Raw genomic sequence first — 19,415 nt, 5'->3', positions numbered from 1 at the left:
CTGTACGGACTCTTCTTTGCTATGATGGACAGGCCATCAGTCAACATCTTAAGGCATGTGAAAGTGTCAACATATAAAAGTTGTAGGCCTACCAAAAAAACTTTGGTGAGATGAAAACCAACCCATTTTACACAGACATAAAATACCCTCGTTTCCATGTAGCCTACAGAGAACAGCGGAACTAATGTCAACAACCAAATTTACATTGAATATGTCAGCACAGGTGTGTTGATAGAGTGTATGTTTTCTCTGAATGAAATATGACTCTCTATAGGGCTAAAATGGAACCTCGGTGGCAGACAAAATAAGCATTGTATGTTTCCTCAATAAGTCCTTTCAAAGATGGTACAATATCTAGGACAAACCAATTTGATCACACAATAAGTGTTGTCACGCTATATCTTAGCTTGAGAACTGAATAAGAAACGCTTCAAATAAATCACCTAACTGTGACACTTAAGAGTTATGTTTGTCTCATGGGACCTTGTTAGTTTATGAACGCAGATGATATCACTACACGTCTGCAGTTTGTCCTCTTCTGTTTGTCCTTGGAAACGACGCGTTAGCCAAAATATGATAGATAACATCGGATGGCGTCATTTAGATCTAAAAGCGGTTTCGTTTAAAAGCTCTTAAGCTCCTAAATCCAATTCCTTGATCTGTCCAACAGTGAAATATATTAGTTATCTCAGATTGATACACAGCGGCGGGATTCGGGAGGCAGATCTTGCGCAAAACCGGATTCTTTCCAGACTTCGCGCGAGCTTAAAATACTCACCAAACAAGACCTGTATCGTTTCCAAAGTATGCGCGCGCGCGCAGATTGTCAAAAACAGGCCTTTTGAGTTCATAAAGCTAAACTTTCCACAAAGGATTCTTAGAGTAAAATGTTTAATAAAGTATTCACGATGTTTTACATAACCGGTTATGTAAAAGTGTGTTATAAATAAATATATATATATTCATAGTGTTAATGTTCATAGTATATAGTCATCTGTATATATTGTTCATAGTACATACCTACTGACATATTTTCATAGAACATACCTACTGTAAAATATTTTTATAACTGTAGGCTATAATATTTTCTCAATATTGTATTCTGTATTTATTCTAACTGTATATCCTGCACTTGCTAACTGCACTTCTGGTTAGACCCAAACTACATTTCGTTACACTGTACTTGTATTTGTGTAATGACAATAAAGTTGAATCTAATCTATGTGTTAACGAAATATGTGTAAGTATAATACTTGATTGAATTATTCTGTTGAATAAATATTTATTTAAATAATTTTATAAAATTTTAAATAAATATATTGAATTAAAGAGAACGGAACGGTTGTGGTCGACATTTGAAGCATCTCCATCCTCAGTGCGGATCTCGCATCTTGCGCAAGGCTCTGCATCTGTCTGAAACTGCTTAATGTTTCTCCTCCTCGGGACACTAAGTGGGGATTTGGACTTGAAGAAGTCACAGTAGGGGAGGGCGGGAGTTTTCAGTGCTTCACCACTGGTAGGCTACCGGCATATGACATTATAGGATGGAAATCATGTAATTCAGCCCCCTCAGCAGGTCCAGCTTTATATCCGAACCAGACTGACTGACATGTTCGTCCTGAACCGTATATAGGGCTTCTGACCAGAACAAGTCATTGAAGCGAAAGTCACGAGCCGGTGGATGCTATAGACAATGTGGATCTAGTTTTTGCGCATCAACTTTTTTCCTGAAGACTTGCGAGATTTTTGTCGGCATAGAGGAAATACGTTTTTTTGTGTTTTATTTTGGATTGCACTTAAAAACAGGTAAAAGCCTTGGGTTTTCTGTGGATCGTTTTTTCTGTTTTTAAATCCCAAATACCGTAGTTTTACTATAATAAAGGTGCATTTTTTCATTTTTTTTATTACCATTTGCATTACTGCATTGTTAAACTATGGTTCCAATAGTAAGACCGTGGCAAACCTGTGGTAAATAGGATTTTACCACAATTTAAAACAAAATTTAAAAGGGTTTATTAGATATTGAAAGGGTGAACTAAACTTTCCAGACCATTTAAACAACGGCTTTTCATTAGAATACTTTATAAAAACGTTCCTCACTTGCTTAATTAACAGTTAAATTACTTAATTTTGTTAAAACTGTTAATTCCTTTTTTTAACTCATAAACTCTGTGATGACAGTCTGAACAACACATTGTGTTTTAGATTTAAGGTTTAATACAGGTAATTACTAATAAAGTGTTGGTTTCTTATTTAGACTTTGTTTTTATATTGTGTATTTTGAAGGCGTTATGATACTCAGAAGTCTTTGCTTGCTGCCGTTGTTGTTGCTGTGCATCAGTGCTCTACCTCAAGGTAAATTGCACACCTGTTCTTAAACTGCTTATAAATATTTATTCTATAAACAATATTTCTGTTTGTGGTGATGTTTACCCATGTTCATACATTTTACACAAAGCCAGTTTACTAATTTTTCCAAGCATTCTTCCAAGAACATCTGTGTTTGATTCATTAACAAAGAGTTTCTATGATGGTCAATGCAAAAAGCAAAACCTGATGATGCAACATTTTCCTGAAGATCTTGCATGATCATCCTATTAAATATGTTGTGTGTGCTCGTGTAAACATCTGCACTTTGTTGAAATTGAATCAGCTCTTTGCTCAAATGCAATGTTCTGTTGACTCGTTTAAAGATGGCCATGTGGAAGATGAATCTGCCTTCGACCTTTTCAAAATCAGCGGCATCAGCCGAAAGACGGTTGGTGCCAAGCTCTTCAAGGGACATGATTGGAACTCACCGGCTTACCGTTTCATCCGTTTTGACCACATCCCTGCTGTACAGACTCCAACCCTCCATCAGATCCTGAAGCAGATACAAAACAATGAGGGTTTTGTGTTTGTGGCCACTATACGACAGGACAAGGGCTCCAGGGGAACCCTGATCGGTTTGGAGAATTCCAGCGGGAGCCGGCAGTTTGAGATTCTGTCCAACGGTCGCGCCAACACTCTGGATCTGATCTACTTGGTTAAGGGATCTCAGAATGTTGTGTCCTTTGAGGATGTGGATTTGTCTGATTCACAGTGGAAGAACGTAACGCTGTACATTCACGGAGAGAACGCTCACCTTTATGTAGGCTGTAGCCTCATTGACAGTGTGATTCTGGATGAGCCTTTCTATGAGCACCTGCGACCAGAGGGCAGTCAAATGTATGTGGCTAAAGCATCTATCAGGGAAAACCACTTTAGGGTAGGACTTGTTCTTCTGGATGAACATCATCTTTATATATATGCTTTTTACTGTGGGTATCCCTGCATGATGATATATTAATATATAACTTGTTATATCAAGCGGCAAAACAACAATTTGGGTTTTTACTTTCTTACACTGTAATTTCTAATTTCAGGGGGAAAACTATATAATCATTAAAATTATAATATTTCTGTTAATCTAATCATGGTCATTTTGAGTTTTGAAAAGGCTGGATAGCAAAGCAACATTTAAAACAATATTTTATTCAGATTACTGTAGATTCAGCCTTGATATTGGAATCATTGTTGTTTTTACTAAGAAATTATGTAAATGTTTTTAATTTGGCATGGCAAAGGACTGACAAAGTTACAATTTCCGTCATCTTACAGGGTTTACTACAAAATGTACAGTTCATTTTTGACACACCAGTCCAGGACATCCTAAAACACAAAGGATGCGAGATCGCCAAACCTGGTAAGAATCAAATCATATCTTTTAAAAGAAAAGACTAAACCATAAATGACTAAATCTGAATGGGAAAAGCAGAGAAGTTCTTGCAATATCTTACAAAACGTTCACCTGTGGCATCTGCTGGGGCTTCATTTTGTGTAAGAGTGAGGTTTCGGGGATGTGATAATGTATGGACATCTGAACGTTCCAAGCTCTAGTGGATTTTGTGCTCTGAGGTTCCAGATCGAATTTGTTTTAAGAGGGTTGGTATGTTTTCCGTTGGATTCCGTTTTCATTTCAGGCTTCTTTGGCTCTCACCTAAGTGGGTCACGAAATCTGTAGATCAGAGCTGTGGAAATTTCTGACCGTATTACATCATGTTTATGGGAAATTCTAGTGTTAGTCTAGTGGTGTAAGGGTCAACCAATGTGCACATACCATGAAGTTAAAAACGGTCATTGTAATATACATTGGCGGGCATTCGTATGTCATACGTTTTTAGAGAGTGTGGAAAAGGTTCATACTTACATCAATTTTGTACACACAAAGGATGAGATCATGAACTGCTTTGTGGGGCTGGCATTTTTCTAAAATTGGATGGTATGTGCTTTGGTTTTCTTGGTTGCACTCTCATGCAGAGAAGAGATGCTTGGATAGTCTATTTTACCAGGAAATAATAACATCCCTGGATCCTCATGTTGAAGTTTAAGACCATGACAAAGCTGAGCCTTGTGTGAGCTGTGAGGTTGAGCATTTCTGTCGCACCACCTCACTTCGTCTTAATTATAATTGAATAAGTATGCATAGGATATGCACAGTCAAAAAAAACTTCCATTTCCATCGCCAACACAGATACGTGCCAACTTCAGCAAGATCGGATGCCAATGCAGAGGTCCCTATAAACTCACCAGTGCCCCAGTTTAGGACTGCCACGTATTACTGAATAAAAGGCAAACTGCACAAAAGTCTGCCTAGAAAGTCTCTGAATCAGTTGCACACAAACACACACTTATTTTCTCAGCAATGACTGAAACCCCAAGAGATTTGAACGAGTTCAGCATTGTTTTACAACTGCAAACCCTGCATGAATCTCACAGGGACCTCGGAAGGTAACAACACGGCTCCCTGATTTACTGTCTCCTGTCTTCCAATAATCTGGAGAAAATTTACACAAATGACCCCAAATGACTGCAGATATCTAAGGGGAGGTTTCGCATGGACGGCATTCCTCTGCTGTTGCGTATATCTCTAACACCCTTTTCTTTTCCTTAGACGTGCCTTGAAATATCAATGGTTTTTTAAACGGCACTTCTGAGCGGCTACGTCACATTCAATCATATTTAAGACAGAAGGGTGGGATTTGGGAAAGAATTATATATCTGAAAGCGTGGAGTGTGGAGTATGCTTTACACATCTGCGAAGGCTAAAGTGTGTAATTTTGTCACTTAAAAAATACACCTCTATTTATCTTTTATAATATCTTTTAACCCAGTGTCAGATGCAGAAATAACTATAAGTCATAGGCTAATCATACTGTGACCGCTCCAATGGCATGACTTTGGATGGGACATGCATCCTGTGTCTTCGTATAAATGCTGAAAAGTGATAGTTCACCCAAAAATGAAAATTCTGTCATTGTTACTCACCATCTTGTCATTTCAAACCTGTGTGACTATCTTATGCATGCAGAACACAAAAGAAGGTATTTTGAAGAATGTTGTTATCCAGCACCCATTCACTTGCATTGGCTTTGTGTCAGCCACAGAATTGAATGGGTGCCATCGCTGTTCGGTTCCCAACTTTCAAAAATATCTTTGTTTGTGTTCTGCAGAAGAAAAACAGTCATACAGGTTTGAAATGACAAGAGGGTGAGTAAATGATGACAGAATTTTCATTTTTGCATGAAATATCACTTTGAGATTTTAGACCAAGATTAAGTTTAAGTCTGTTTGATCATTCTAAGTTTCGAGACATTGACCGGCTGCTGTCTTTTTTCTGTTTTAGAGGAAGTAAACGTGGTAAATGAGAGCATAGAGACTGTGTCTGTGGGGACAGCCATCTCCACCAACTTCATCACACAGAAGGAGAAGTTGGCCTCAGAGATGTGTGAGCGTTCCTGTGAGGAGCTCAGCACCATGTTCCAGGAGCTCAAAGGTCTCCGTATCATCGTAGGCAACCTCATCGACGGCTTACAGAAAGTGGTAAAGTTGTGTTTTTTGATAAATGGAATTGTTCACCCCAAAATAAAAATTCTGTCATCATTTAATCAAAATCCTATTTTTTCTAAATCTTTTCTTTGGCCTGTTTAAGCTGGTCACCAATCAATTATTTAATGCTATTAAAATAATGCTATAATATTAGCTGTACAATATTTATGAAATATGCCAAGGACTTTCTGTCCTTTCTCTACAAAGAAATTTAACAGTACGCGTTCTGTCAGTACACACATCTGTGTGAACATTGTAAACCCCACCATTCACGAACAACACTTCATGACCAAATTTATGCAAATATCATAATTACAGCTTTGCTTTATTTGCTTTTGTGTGTGTTCTGACTGAGCCGGTGTATGTGTATGTGTGTGTGATGGTCAATCGCCAACCTGTGATTCAGAAAATTTTATTACAGATTATAAATTGGATCATGGTGCTTCGATTGAAAAAGAAAGTCTGAATAGAACTATTAAAGGAAGAAAGGGAGGCAGTGGAAAACGGGAATATGTGGGCGGCGGTTTATGATTTGTTTTTTAGGAGATAGGAAGTGTGAATAGGAACCGAATCATGTCTGGCAGTGTTTAAACAGCCTCTTAATCCTCCACTGGGAGTTTCCCAGAGATGAGGGAGTCTGGGCATAATCTCTAGGAAATCCAGCCGCTGGATGCTGCGGGTCCCTGAGGCTCTTCCAGACTGTGTGGTGTTCTGTTTCGTAGCCACTGCCTCAGATTGGTGTTCTCGTATACATGCACGGATTAATTCATCAGAACAGACAGACTTGTGTTGCATTTTCTGTTGTTGTACTTGTGTGTTTCAGCAATTGAAATAATATTTTCCGCCCTTTCATTTCTTTATGTTTTCTTTTGGTCTGACCCTCTTCTCTGTGTTTCCTCTGTGGAGGATTTCAATTGGAGGATTGTGTGAAATTCTTTTGCTAATAGTTCTCAGGTCTGCTCTTGTACAGCTCAAAGCTTGCTCTTTCAGCCCAGGACACTCAATAGATCCTGGATATGTTCCCCAAAACTCCTTAGAAGACATTTTCATTAAAAAAAAGCCTGCTTTAAATGCATACACAATACAAAGTAAATGTTCCACGAAGGGAAATCTGAAGATTTAAATCACCCCTCTTTATCTACATGTGGAAGTCAGGAGTATTGCCTGCTCATAAAATGTTGTCCATCTGTCTGTCCTGCTGTGCATCTGTCGGTCAGACTGAGGAGAACACTGTGATGAAGGAGGTGCTGGGGAACATGAAGAACATCAAAGACAAGCGCATGTGCTGGCAAGACGGCCGACTTTTTGAGGATAAGGAGGACTGGGTCGTGGACAGCTGTACTACGTGCACCTGTCAGGTAGGAAGAACTGATGAATTGAAGAGAGAGCGAAAAGAGATCTGCTTTATTGTTCTTAATGCTGAATTTGTTCTTTGTGTTTTCTGCAGGAATCAAAGATTGTATGCCATCAGATCACATGTCCTCCAGTAGCCTGTGCCAGCCCGACTTTCCTGGATGGAGAGTGCTGCCCGGTGTGCCTGCGTGAGTAGAGTTTCTGATGTCTCTCTGAGACCAATGCTTTCTCTTTGTTCTTGTCTGCTTTATTTAAATCACACAATGTTTATTGAACACTATATACCAGGGCTGTCCAAAGTCGGTCCTGGAGGGCCGGTGTCCTGCAAAGTTTAGGTTCAACCCTAATCAAACACACCTGAACCAGCTAATCAAGGTCTCGGTAGGCAGACTAGACACTTCAAGACAGGTTGTTGAGCCAAGTTAGAGCTAAACTCTGCAGGACACCGGCCCTCCAGGACCGACTTTGGACACCCCTACTATATACAAATAAAACAAAGCAGGTTTGATGCATGTTTTATACGCTTTGGCCATACATTTACATGTCAATTGTGTTTGGAGGCCTGAGAATGCAAACTTAAGAAAACCGGTTTTATGGAGTGCAAACTACAATAATGTGAATTTGTGAAATTCTTGACATTAGTTGACATGTTCAGTCTTTAATTATGTACTTGTACAAGTACTTAACATGTCTATAGTCTTTCTTTACAGTGGCATTTTGAACAGGATTGTTTTGACAATAAATGTTGTTTAATTTTTTTATAGAACGGAAAGGAAAAACGTTTGAGTTTTCAGTTTTTCAGGCGACCTAAGTTTGCGATTACAGCCCTCTCTCCGCCACTATAGCTTCATGTCTTACGCTTTTAAAAGTTTAAGAATAGGCCTATCTAGAAGCACATAGCATACACTGCAAATGCTAACAGACATTATCAAAACACTACAAAGGTTTTGATTTCATTTCTGATTTCTTGATGACCTCGAGCCTTTGGGGTGTGACAAATGTAGAGTTTTAAAAATACATAACTGCTTTTGTTTTTATTGTGTTTCTTGTGTTTGCCACCCACAAATTTTTATAACCCATGAGTTACGAGCATTGCTATATGTTCCCAATCTCTGAAGTGGCTCGAGAAAGATGATGTCATATGTACAGTAAAATGTATGTTGCCTTTGCTCTTTAAATAAAGCAGCAATGAGGCTCACCCTGATGGGTGTGGTGGTGAGGTCATACTAAACCATACACTAAACATACTTGTGTGTTTATAGCTAAAGACAGTGAGGATGGCTGGTCCCCCTGGTCAGAATGGACGGAGTGTACCGTCACATGTGGAACGGGCACACAGCAGAGAGGCAGGTCATGTGATGCCACTAGTAACCCCTGCAGCGGCCCTTCCATCCAAACCCGCAGATGCAGTCTGGGAAAATGCGACAGCCGTGGTGAGACAGGTTTTGCTTTACCATTATACAGTAAATTATACACTTCCTCTCAACACCTGCTGTTTGGTCATCTACTGCCATTTTGAGTCTGGAACAGTTCACCCAAAAATAAAAATTCTGTTATAATTTACTCACCCTCAAGTTGTTCCAAATCTGTATAGATTTCTTTGTTCTGATGAACACATATAAAGATATTTCGAAGAATGCTTGTAAGCAAACAATTCTTGGACACCATTGACTCCCATAGCAGGAAAAATTACAATGTTAAACAAAAGTGCCCCTGAACTGTTTGCTTTCATACATTCTTCAAAATATCTTATTTTGTGTTTAAGGGAACAAAGACATTTACGAAGAAATGTCTGTATTTGGTCAAATACTGTAGAAGTAATGAGTCTGTATTGACCTAATGTTACAGTAAGTTACAGTTATTTCTCACAGCATCGGTCCTGTGAGAATGGTGGTCATTCCACCCTAAATATTAATATTATTCTTGGCGTGAAACAGCATTATGAAGTTAAATATTGTTGTCCTGAATCCTGAAATCAAATTTCCCCCACCCTCAGAACATCAGAGATAATTGTAATGATACAAAATGATGCTTTTATCTGTAATGATCTCTGTAGGCCGGGTGAAGGGTGTGTGTTTAAAATAGAGTAAAAAGAGAGGTCTGACATACAGCTGTCTTCTAAACAGATGTTAAAATATCATTAAAAGTGGTGAAGAAAAAAGCAAGTTCAGCCAGACTGCAGCTGTCTGTTTATTTCCAGCCAGATTCCCGACTCTGTGTGAACAGACAAAGAACTGCACATTTCAGGCTGTAGTTTACATTTTTTTCTAAAACTTAATATCAGAAAAATCACTTATTACAAATCATGTGATACTGACAGAACCTAATTTTCTACCAATCACAAGTGTTTTGTATTCTCAGTATCTGTTGTATATAAAGTGTGTGCTAATAGATTTACTCATCATAGAGTTGAATGAACTGGTATTCTTTACTCTCTGTGAACTTCTAATGAATGTCATGTAGCTCTTTGTGGTGTACCAATGCAAAATCTGTCTTCTAACTCTGGTTTACGGTTGACTTAAATGTGTTTTATAACAGACAGATGTTAGCAGCTGGTGTCTTGGATAGTAGTGGACAAAAAGCTCGGAATTCTACATCTCCCCTGTCTCTTACATGTTTTAATAAAATATTTGTGTTTATGTTTGCAGCCACCAAGAAAAGTAGACTCGTCTGTAATCATTCATAAGCAAATACATCTAGTGCATATGACTTACAGTTTTCTCATTGTCTTTTTTTATAGTACGTCAAGATGGAGGTTGGAGTTTGTGGTCCCCCTGGTCATCTTGTTCGGTAACCTGTGGGGAGGGGCAGATCACACGAATCCGCCACTGTAACGCCCCCGTGCCTCAGCTGGGAGGAAAGGACTGTGAGGGAAATGGGAGAGAGACACAAAAGTGTGAAGCCAAACCCTGTCCACGTGAGTATAAATCATTCGTTTCTATGAAATCTTGGTTGTAAAGATACTAACTAAACGTTCTTCTTCTCATATAGTTGATGGAGCCTGGGGCCCCTGGTCTCCTTGGGCGATCTGCTCCACCACCTGCGGAGGAGGAGCGAGAAGTCGAACACGCGTGTGTAACAGTCCTCGGCCACAGTACGGCGGCAAAAGATGTCAAGGAGAATCTAAAGACACTGAAACCTGTAACAAACACGACTGTCCTGTGGGTATGTTAACATCTGATGTTTCTCGCTCACTCTTTGACTTTTACACTCCATTTCCATCTATGTTGCAACTGTGTGCCACTCCATAATAATGTTATTTATATAAAGATATTAAAATCCATTTAATGACTAATCTATAATATATCAATCCTTTACATATAATCCAGAGTAGAACGAATACATGGAAACTGTTAAATAACAGTTGGGCTGTTATTTTGACCATCTGACTTTAGATTTCTACTTCATGAACATTAGGTTAAATATCTTTCTCATCTTTCTTTTCTTTAACAGATGGTTGTCTCTCTAACCCATGTTTTGGGGGTGCTGACTGCACTAGTTCCACTGATGGCTCATGGGAGTGTGGGCCCTGCCCTGCCGGTTTCCGTGGTAATGGAACATTCTGTGAGGATGTTAATGAGGTACAAAGAACAGAGAGATTTGGAACACATTAAAAATGCCGTATTTGAATTTTTAACATACCATTTTGGGTTTTCTGTTCTATAGTGTGACATGGTGCATGACCTTTGCTTCAACTCTCAACTGTGCATCAACACAGACCCAGGCTTCCACTGTTTGCCTTGCCCTGCTCGATACAAAGGCACTCAGCCTTTTGGGATGGGTGTGGAGGCTGCCAAGCAAAATAAACAGGTCAGTGATTCAGTCACCAATTTTATCAATTGTTGCATAAGATTCAATATGCTGACTTTTTAGCCAATGGTCTGTCTTTTTAAAGTCTTGTGTATCCTGACGTTTGATTTATGACATCTGGTCCTTATTTTCTTCTGGAAGCATCCACTTAGACGGGACATGGTCATCTGTAATGTGCCCAAACCCAAACACTGTTTATTTTGGATGTTTATCCAAAATAAAGCAGTATAGAAAACACCAGAAATAGCTGGGTTTTGTGATAAGAATGTTGGTAGCAAACTGGTAAAATGGTACTGAATGCTTGTTTAAAACCAAAATGAAAAAGATTTTTTTCTCATTTATTCACTATCATGTCATTTAAAATCTATGTGATTTCTTTGTTCTGCAGAATAAAAAATTAAATATTTGTAACCAAATATAACACGGGACCCCCATTGACTTTCATTGAATAGACACATTACCAACCACATTTCCCTTAATATCTTATTACTTTGTTCTACAGAAAAAAGAGTCATGAACAGGCCTTAAATGACATGAGGGTGAATAAATGATGAGAGAATCTTTATTTTGGGGATTACAAATTACATTGGATTACATTGCCTGTTTTGAGGAATTTTAACATTAATTGTATTGCATATTAAAGTGATAGTCCAACCAAAAATGAAAATGATGTCATCATTTGCTCACCCCCTTCTTATTTTCAAACCTGTATGATTTTCTTACACCAACTTTGAATATATTTTGAATAATGTTGTGAACAGGTACCCATTGACTTGGTTTTGTGTCCACAATAGATGTGAATGGGTGCCGATGCTGTTCGATGACTAACTTTCTTAAAAATATCTCCTTTTGTGTTCTGCGAAAGAAAGAAAGTCATAAAGGTTTGAAGTGACAACAGGGGGAGTCCGAATTTTCATTTTTGGTTGAACTATCCGTAGTTGTATATTTATATAGCTGTGTATGTGACATAAAAATCTTAAAATATATTACTAGGTTTGTCACTGTAGGTTTATTGTGAATCCCTTTGGACAGAGCTTGTGTGCTAAATGAAAAAATCCTGTTGCCGTAGCACATACTGGTGGCCAACCATATGGATCTGTCTCTCTGTCTCTCTTTGTTCCCATTCCTCTGTGGTCAACCAGTTTTAAAGGATTCTTGGAGAACTAGCTGTTTTGCTGTTCTGCCCAAAGATTTCATAACTTCCAATCTAATAAGAAGTTTGTCATCCAGCTTCCCTTGCTTTGATCCAGAGCCCTGGAGTAATAAATTGGGGCTGAACAAGTAAAAAGAGGCTGAAAGAAATCATTTGAGTGTTCCAGCATATTTTACAGCTGAGATACTCAGATTTTTAAACAAACACGTTGGTTCAAAGCTGAGATCATTCAAGGTATAAAATGCTAACTATTTAAGTTTAACCTTATATACAGCACAGTTGATACAAAAAATCTTAATTATTTTATACATATGTATTATACATATATATGGTGTTTTTGATAGTCATTGTGTTAAATGAGGTTTGTTCATTCTTCTGCAGATTTGTGAACCAGAGAACCCCTGCAAGGACCAATCCCACAACTGCCACAGGGCGGCGGAGTGTATCTACCTGGGCCACTTCAGTAACCCCATGTACAAATGCGAGTGTAAAATCGGCTATGCCGGGGACGGCCTCATCTGTGGCGAGGACTCTGACCTCGACGGCTGGCCCAATCAGAACCTGGTGTGTGGAGCCAACCAATCATACCACTGCAAAAAGGTAACAGACATTCCCTAATGAGTCTGCTAATCAAAACTGGCGATAACTAAAAACATTTTATTTCCAGGACAACTGTCCCAACCTTCCAAACTCGGGACAAGAAGACTTTGATAAAGATGGTCAAGGAGACGCCTGTGACAAAGATGATGATAATGATGGAATCCTGGATGAAGGGGTACAACACATCCCTTTAATTATATGTTTTCCAATCTGCAATCTACAGTATAGATGTAAATGTCGCGTTCGTTCTGTTGTGTTCCAGGACAACTGTCCTCTACTGTATAATCCCAGGCAGTTTGATTATGATAAGGATCTTGTGGGCGATCGTTGTGATAATTGCCCGTACGAGCACAACCCCGCTCAGATTGACACAGACGGTAATGGTGAGGGAGATGCCTGTGCGGCGGACATCGATGGAGACGGTGAGAAACTGCCAGCTGTGTTTCCATAGCAACCACCACATAGCAAATTACCAATACTCATACACCTGACAATGCTTATATACAAACTAATAAGTGGCCAGTTCTGATCTATACTGTAACTGGAGACCATAATGTCGGACGTAAGCAATGACTTATGCAAATGTGATATAAACATAACAGTTTAGATATACACTTAACATTATTCACAGAAAATGTACTTAAAGGGAGAGTTCACCCAAAAAAAGGTTAATTCTGTCATCTTCGAGTGGTTCCAAATCTGTACAAATGTATTTGTTCTGATAAACACAGAGAAAGATATTTGGAAGAATGTTTACAACCAAACAGTTCTTGGACCACTTTGACTACCATAGCAGAAAATGTTACTTTATAATAATGTTTTATATATTTTTGTTCAATTAAACACAATTTAGGGTCAATTTTGACTACCATTGTAATTTTTCCTACTATGGTAGTCAATGGGGTCCAAGAACTGTTTGGTTGCAAGCATTCGTTTAAATATTTTATTTTATACCAGTTTGGAACAACTAGAAAATGAATTATTCATGACAGAATTTTCATTTTTGGATGAACTATCCCATTCAAATTCAATATAAAACACAATTGCATTGGAGGTTGATAGCACTGTTACTCTCAAAATACCCAAATACCGGAGCTAGTTCGGACAGTGTGAATGTTGCCAGGTCTCTTGAGTAATGCTAACATTGCTGTTTTTGTGTGTTTTCTAGAGGTTCTGAATGAACATGATAACTGCCCTTACATGTACAACAGTGACCAGAAGGACACAGATATGGATGGAGTGGGTGACCAATGTGATAACTGCCCTCTGCTGCACAACCCTGACCAGGTACATATAGATCCCTTGCCATATAAGAAATACAAATGATGTGATAACCTACATTTTTTATCAAAGTTTTCATGTTTCTTGTCATGCTGTCCGTCTTTCACAATGCTGTTGGATGACTTTATCTCACTTCTGAGGTTTGTTTTTGTAGTAATGGACTAGAATGACCACAATTTATCTAGAAATGCTGAACAAATGAACATTTGGATTGGTCTCATACTTTATTTCCCCGGGGGATATGATATTGCTTAGTGCTATGCAGTTTAAAAGTAAAGTTACCAGAAGGTATACATTCTTAATAAGAGAAGTGTGATAAAAGATAAACGTCTTAATGAGGTTGTGCTGCCAAAAAGTTACAAATAATGCTATATATTGTTGTTCAAATGTAAGATTTGATAAGAATGACACCTCAGCATTTTTATGCGTTCGTAATGTTTAACCAGTCGGACGCTGATAATGACCGAGTTGGTGACCATTGTGACAACAATCAAGACATTGATGAAGACGGACACCAGAACAACCTGGATAACTGCCCGTACATTCCCAACGCCAACCAGGCTGACCATGACAAAGACGGCAAGGGAGATGCTTGTGATTTCGACGATGACAACGATGGGATCCCTGATGAGAAAGACAACTGCAGACTGGTGTCCAACAAAGATCAACTGGACTCTGATGGTAAATTGTCGTATTGCATGGATTATGGTTGGATGTAACTAAAAGCAGCTCAAGGAGATTTTCTTCAAGACACTGTGGGAACAAAAGTTCAAACACAAACATTTCCAGTTCCAGGGATTTCGAACTGCTCCCTATTCTGCTTTCTCCCAGGAGATAAATTTTTTTATTTCTTAAAAGTTCAACCAGCTGCATGCCTTACTGTACATCTGTAACAATCTGATTATGAATATAAAATCCTCTTAAAATAAAATGTGATCTTGTCCTCCCTCAGGGGAAGGAAGAGGTGATGCCTGCAAAGACGATTTTGACAACGACAGCATTCCTGACATTCTAGACGTGTGCCCTGAGAACAATGCCATCAGCAGCACTGACTTCCGGAAGTTTCAAATGGTGCATTTGGACCCCAAAGGAACAACCCAAATCGATCCCAATTGGGTGGTCAGACACCAGGGCAAAGAGTTGGTTCAGACTGCCAATTCTGACCCTGGTATTGCTGTGGGTGAGTATGAGATCATTCAGAACTGCCCCTCTGGTCTATATTTGTACTAGTCGTTCACTAAATGCTCTTCAATGTTTTTTAATCACTCCCAAGGCTTCGATGAGTTTAACGCTGTGGACTTCAGTGGCACTTTCTACGTCAACACCGATAGAGATGACGACTACGCCGGGTTTGTGTTTGGCTACCAGTCAAGCGGACGATTCTACGTGGTTATGTGGAAGCAGATTACTCAGACGTACTGGGAGGACAAGCCTTCCAAAGCGTTTGGCATCTCCGGGGTGTCTCTGAAAGTGGTCAACTCTACCACAGGCACTGGGGAGCATCTGCGTAACGCTCTGTGGCACACAGGAGACACACCTGGACAGGTTAGGCTAACACTCTTAAGTATCACCTGTGCTTGCATTCGTTAAAAGCTCTTCGCGAACTAATTCTTGCATATGATCTGACAGGTCCGAACGCTGTGGCACGACCCCAAGAATATCGGCTGGAAGGATTATACCGCTTACAGGTGGCATCTCATCCACAGACCAAAAACAGGCTTCATTAGGTGAGCAGCAGATGTTCTATACAGCCGTAATCTTATGAAAAGTGTGCAGAGTTGATAGATCTATGTTCTTTGTCTCCAGGGTGGTGGTTTATGAGGGGAAACAGATCATGGCGGACTCAGGCTCTGTTTATGATAAGTCATATGCAGGAGGGAGATTAGGATTGTTTGTGTTCTCCCAAGAACTTATTTACTTCTCTGATCTTAAGTATGAATGTCGAGGTGAGTAGATTGCAATTGTACCACGTTGTGCGAGTAATGTGTCTAAATTCACACAAGGATGATAACAACTATAAAATTAGATTTTAAAAATCGCTTAATCATGGAGTCCACTTAAATAGAACAATAATCAAACAGAGGAAAGATAATATTGTGATCACTTATAGAGTAATTTCTTTCAATAAAGCATCCTATATTGACTCCATCAAATACTATTCAGTACACACGTGCCTACTTGTTGACTGTCATTGGTCAAGGATGCACTAACCACGTTTTCTATTTTTGCGTTTCAGATAACTGAGCAAGAAGAGGAATGGAACCTGTAAGAGACTTTAGCACAGTTACACACTTACACTCAATCTGACAAAAACCAAAGACTTTGAAGGACACAATGAAACACAGCCCAACCATATTGAGCCTAGCACATCTATAGGGATTTATCATATAGCTAGTTTTAAAATCGATCATCCTCATTACAGATCCTATCCAAAAGTGGGAATTCAGTGTGAATTTTGGGGAATTCAGAAGCTTTTTTGTAATTCTTTAGAGGAAAAAATGTGCTTTAAAAAATGTACTTTCATCATCCATTTCCTGACAACTTAATCTCCATTCTGCTTTACTTGCACAAGATTTTTGTACTTCCTGTGTATTTTTTACATTGTGCAGAATTCAGATTTCTTTTTGGATACATCTTTTTCTACAACCCTCGATTCTAACAGGGGCTTCAGGTTTGATCAGCATATAAATGTTTTAGAGACCTTTGAGATGAAGATGTTTATATTAAGACTGTATCATAATTACTTGTGTAAAGTATTTATATGACTCTTGCAATTCAGTATCAAGTTTGTGTCTAGTTTATTGCGATGCTTTCAAAACCTAGACATTGTAAATACTAATTTATTTGTTTACACTGACAACATTGGATTGTTGCAGATTTTTTAACGCTGAGCTTTTAGACGTTCAGTTTTAGACTTCATGCCTGTGCAGTTTTGTAACATTCAGGACTTGACAGTAATGTTTTGAAATGTGAGCTTTGAGTTATGGTTTATTGTTGTCCCTGGTCACACTGCATTTGTTACATTCATCCTAAATGTGCTGGTCCTAAAAAAATCTTTCTTTAGTTTCCTTTATTACATTTTCTCAGATGAACAGAATAAACAGAGTAAAAATTTAACAAGACTAACAGTTTGGTATGAGCGATTCTAGTTTAAATATGAAGATAAATGTCCAGTGTGTTCTATGCTCTGATCATTTTAGCCTGAAAATATCCATGTGTTTTCTATTTTTTCTTTTAGATTTTTTTACTGTCATTATAATATTACATATTTTGTTTAAAAAAGTGCTATACCTTTGATTTGTATATGCGACCTCCCAAAACCCCCAAATTTTTTTCCAGTTATTAGTTTAACAGATTTTCCAAGTATAATGTCATTCATGGATTTTTACATACATTTTTAAATACGGTCAAAACCATAAAATTACAGAAAAAGACAACAAATTTACAAGAAAAATGGGGGAAACTTTTACAACTTTTTTATTTTTTTTTACAGTGATTGTGAAGTTTTCTACATCTGTTATTCTCACAATTTTTACAGATTGTTCTTAAATAAAGGTTAACACAGACATAATTGTTAAAATTGTCAAAAATGGCAAAAACCAAGACAATATTCATCTACATGCTTTCTCACAGCTCAAATTGCATTTATTATGCCAATTTTTTTCCTTCATTTTAAAAGTTCCAAGTCTTTTGTGATCTCCAACAGACACACACTCTAATAAAGTCTCCTGCAACACCAACTGACATTTGCAACTTCCATCTGCTCCACAGAAGAAGCCAAGATACCACTGATATGTTGTAAATGCGGTAAGTCCAAAGAGGGCTTTAGCAAGCCAGGATCTGGCTTTGAGAGATATACAAGATAGACTACTGTCATTTCAAACCAAAGGAAGAGGCACCAGGCCAGACTCTTTAAGTACACCAATCTTCAGAAATGAAACAATAATGTTTTCTCTTAAAGTACCTGGGTTTCCTCACGGACCATAAGAAAGACATTACAGCGAGCTTTTCCAGATTCAACTGTTCTTTTTCGAAACCACTAGCACCATATGGTATAAATTAATAGTTGTGTTTTTAAATATTCCTCTTCCACGTGTTGTTCGAATAAACAGAACACTAGTTTAGTTTCATTTGCCGTTTGTTAATGGTGTTGTAATGTTTGTTTAGCATCACTCAGTATCTCAATCATTTTCCCGAACAAAATATCTAAACAAACACACACCGTATGTGGCTTTCTAAGCGAGCGGTAATCCTCAGGCGAGCAAGGGACCATTTGGTAAATATTAAGATAAATGAGACTTTAATTGAAGCTAACTGTGAATTTTCTCACTGACTGACGTTCGGTTAGCAAGTGCTGTCAACCAAAAAATATAAATGTTAACAAGTGTTGCCCTGCACCACAGGCACCCATAACTTAGACTAGCCTGAGCCAGTTTTCTATGGAAACAACAACAATCACTTGAACAGTGTTTGCAGTAAAACACAAGAGAAAGAATATGCATTATTTTTACCGTTACTATAATAACAATAGAATATTGTATTTAAATCAAGACTTTCTTTAACCATTTACCCTTTCAGTTCTTTGCTGTTTTTAACCTGACTTCTCTCTCACATGGCTGACATCTTTCTATTATATAATCTTTCACTTCTGCTCCCTATTGGCTTACAGCCGCATTGTGATAAGTAACTCTGTTCTGGTTTATAGACTAGACAATAGCACTACATTGCGCTTCCCAAATGACGTTTCGATTATTTTTCTTTAAGCCAGAGAAACCATCTTGCTTATGATGTCAGCTACGATCCTCGTGTTATTACAGAATAAGAAAGGTCAAAAATGCAGAGTGCAACGTTTCAAAGGCTGAATGGGCGCTTTCATTTTGTTGAGTTTAAAGTAAATATTGTGTCTACGCTTGACATTGCTAGTTGATTTTCGGTGTGCTGTGAGAAATATTTGCTTGTCTGAGAGCAAAGATCAGCGAGCTACACGAGCAGTGCTGGTCGGAGTGGGAAACGTCTTTCTCACAGTTCAGAATAATCACATGTGAATGTGAGGAACATGGAGTAGTTTCCATTAGAACGGGCCAGAAGTTCAGTATCCTAGGATGGACCATGGACATATGAAATATGCAACTGTCATAGCTGCTCGATGACATAACAACACAAGAGTTTATCTTTGACAATCAAATTTTGCATGGTACATGGACTTGAGGGTGTTGAAATGTCTTGTAGGCTCCTCAATGCACTCACACGATGGCCTTCTCAAGTTATCAACAGAGGTTATTGAGTTATAAATCTAATAATGAATCAATGA

At 38.4% G+C, this 19,415-nt stretch overlaps 1 protein-coding gene across 1 annotated transcript; it reads left to right on the top strand.

The window, feature by feature from the left end:
* Positions 1 to 1,574: 1,574 nt before the first annotated feature.
* Positions 1,575 to 17,842, top strand: thbs2a (thrombospondin 2a). Its single transcript, XM_079472802.1, has 22 exons — positions 1,575 to 1,806; positions 2,287 to 2,355; positions 2,694 to 3,247; positions 3,640 to 3,724; positions 5,705 to 5,901; positions 7,125 to 7,265; positions 7,355 to 7,448; positions 8,523 to 8,693; positions 10,001 to 10,177; positions 10,252 to 10,425; positions 10,714 to 10,841; positions 10,927 to 11,070; positions 12,605 to 12,823; positions 12,891 to 12,998; positions 13,086 to 13,245; positions 13,992 to 14,110; positions 14,551 to 14,785; positions 15,057 to 15,284; positions 15,378 to 15,649; positions 15,734 to 15,831; positions 15,911 to 16,050; positions 16,341 to 17,842. Exons 2-22 carry the CDS (start codon positions 2,292 to 2,294, stop codon positions 16,346 to 16,348), a joined length of 3,516 nt encoding a protein of 1,171 aa, XP_079328928.1. The 5' UTR covers positions 1,575 to 1,806; positions 2,287 to 2,291; the 3' UTR covers positions 16,349 to 17,842.
* The last annotated feature ends 1,573 nt before the right edge of the window (positions 17,843 to 19,415 follow it).

Source organism: Barbatula barbatula (genome assembly GCF_947034865.1).
Source record: "Barbatula barbatula genome assembly, chromosome: 14".
Taxonomy (NCBI): Eukaryota; Metazoa; Chordata; class Actinopteri; order Cypriniformes; family Nemacheilidae; genus Barbatula; species Barbatula barbatula.
Note: the sequence above shows the minus strand (reverse complement) of the source record. Positions and strands in the feature narration are given on the sequence as shown.

Coding starts and splice junctions, on each gene's coding strand:
- thbs2a (XM_079472802.1), top strand. CDS start 2,292: ATGATACTCAGAAGTCTTTGCTTGCTGCCGTTGTTGTTGCTGTGCATC. Junction 13,246..13,991: donor GGCGGACATCGATGGAGACG/GTGAGAAACTGC, acceptor TGTGTTTTCTAG/AGGTTCTGAATGAACATGAT. Junction 15,650..15,733: donor CAGGAGACACACCTGGACAG/GTTAGGCTAACA, acceptor ATGATCTGACAG/GTCCGAACGCTGTGGCACGA.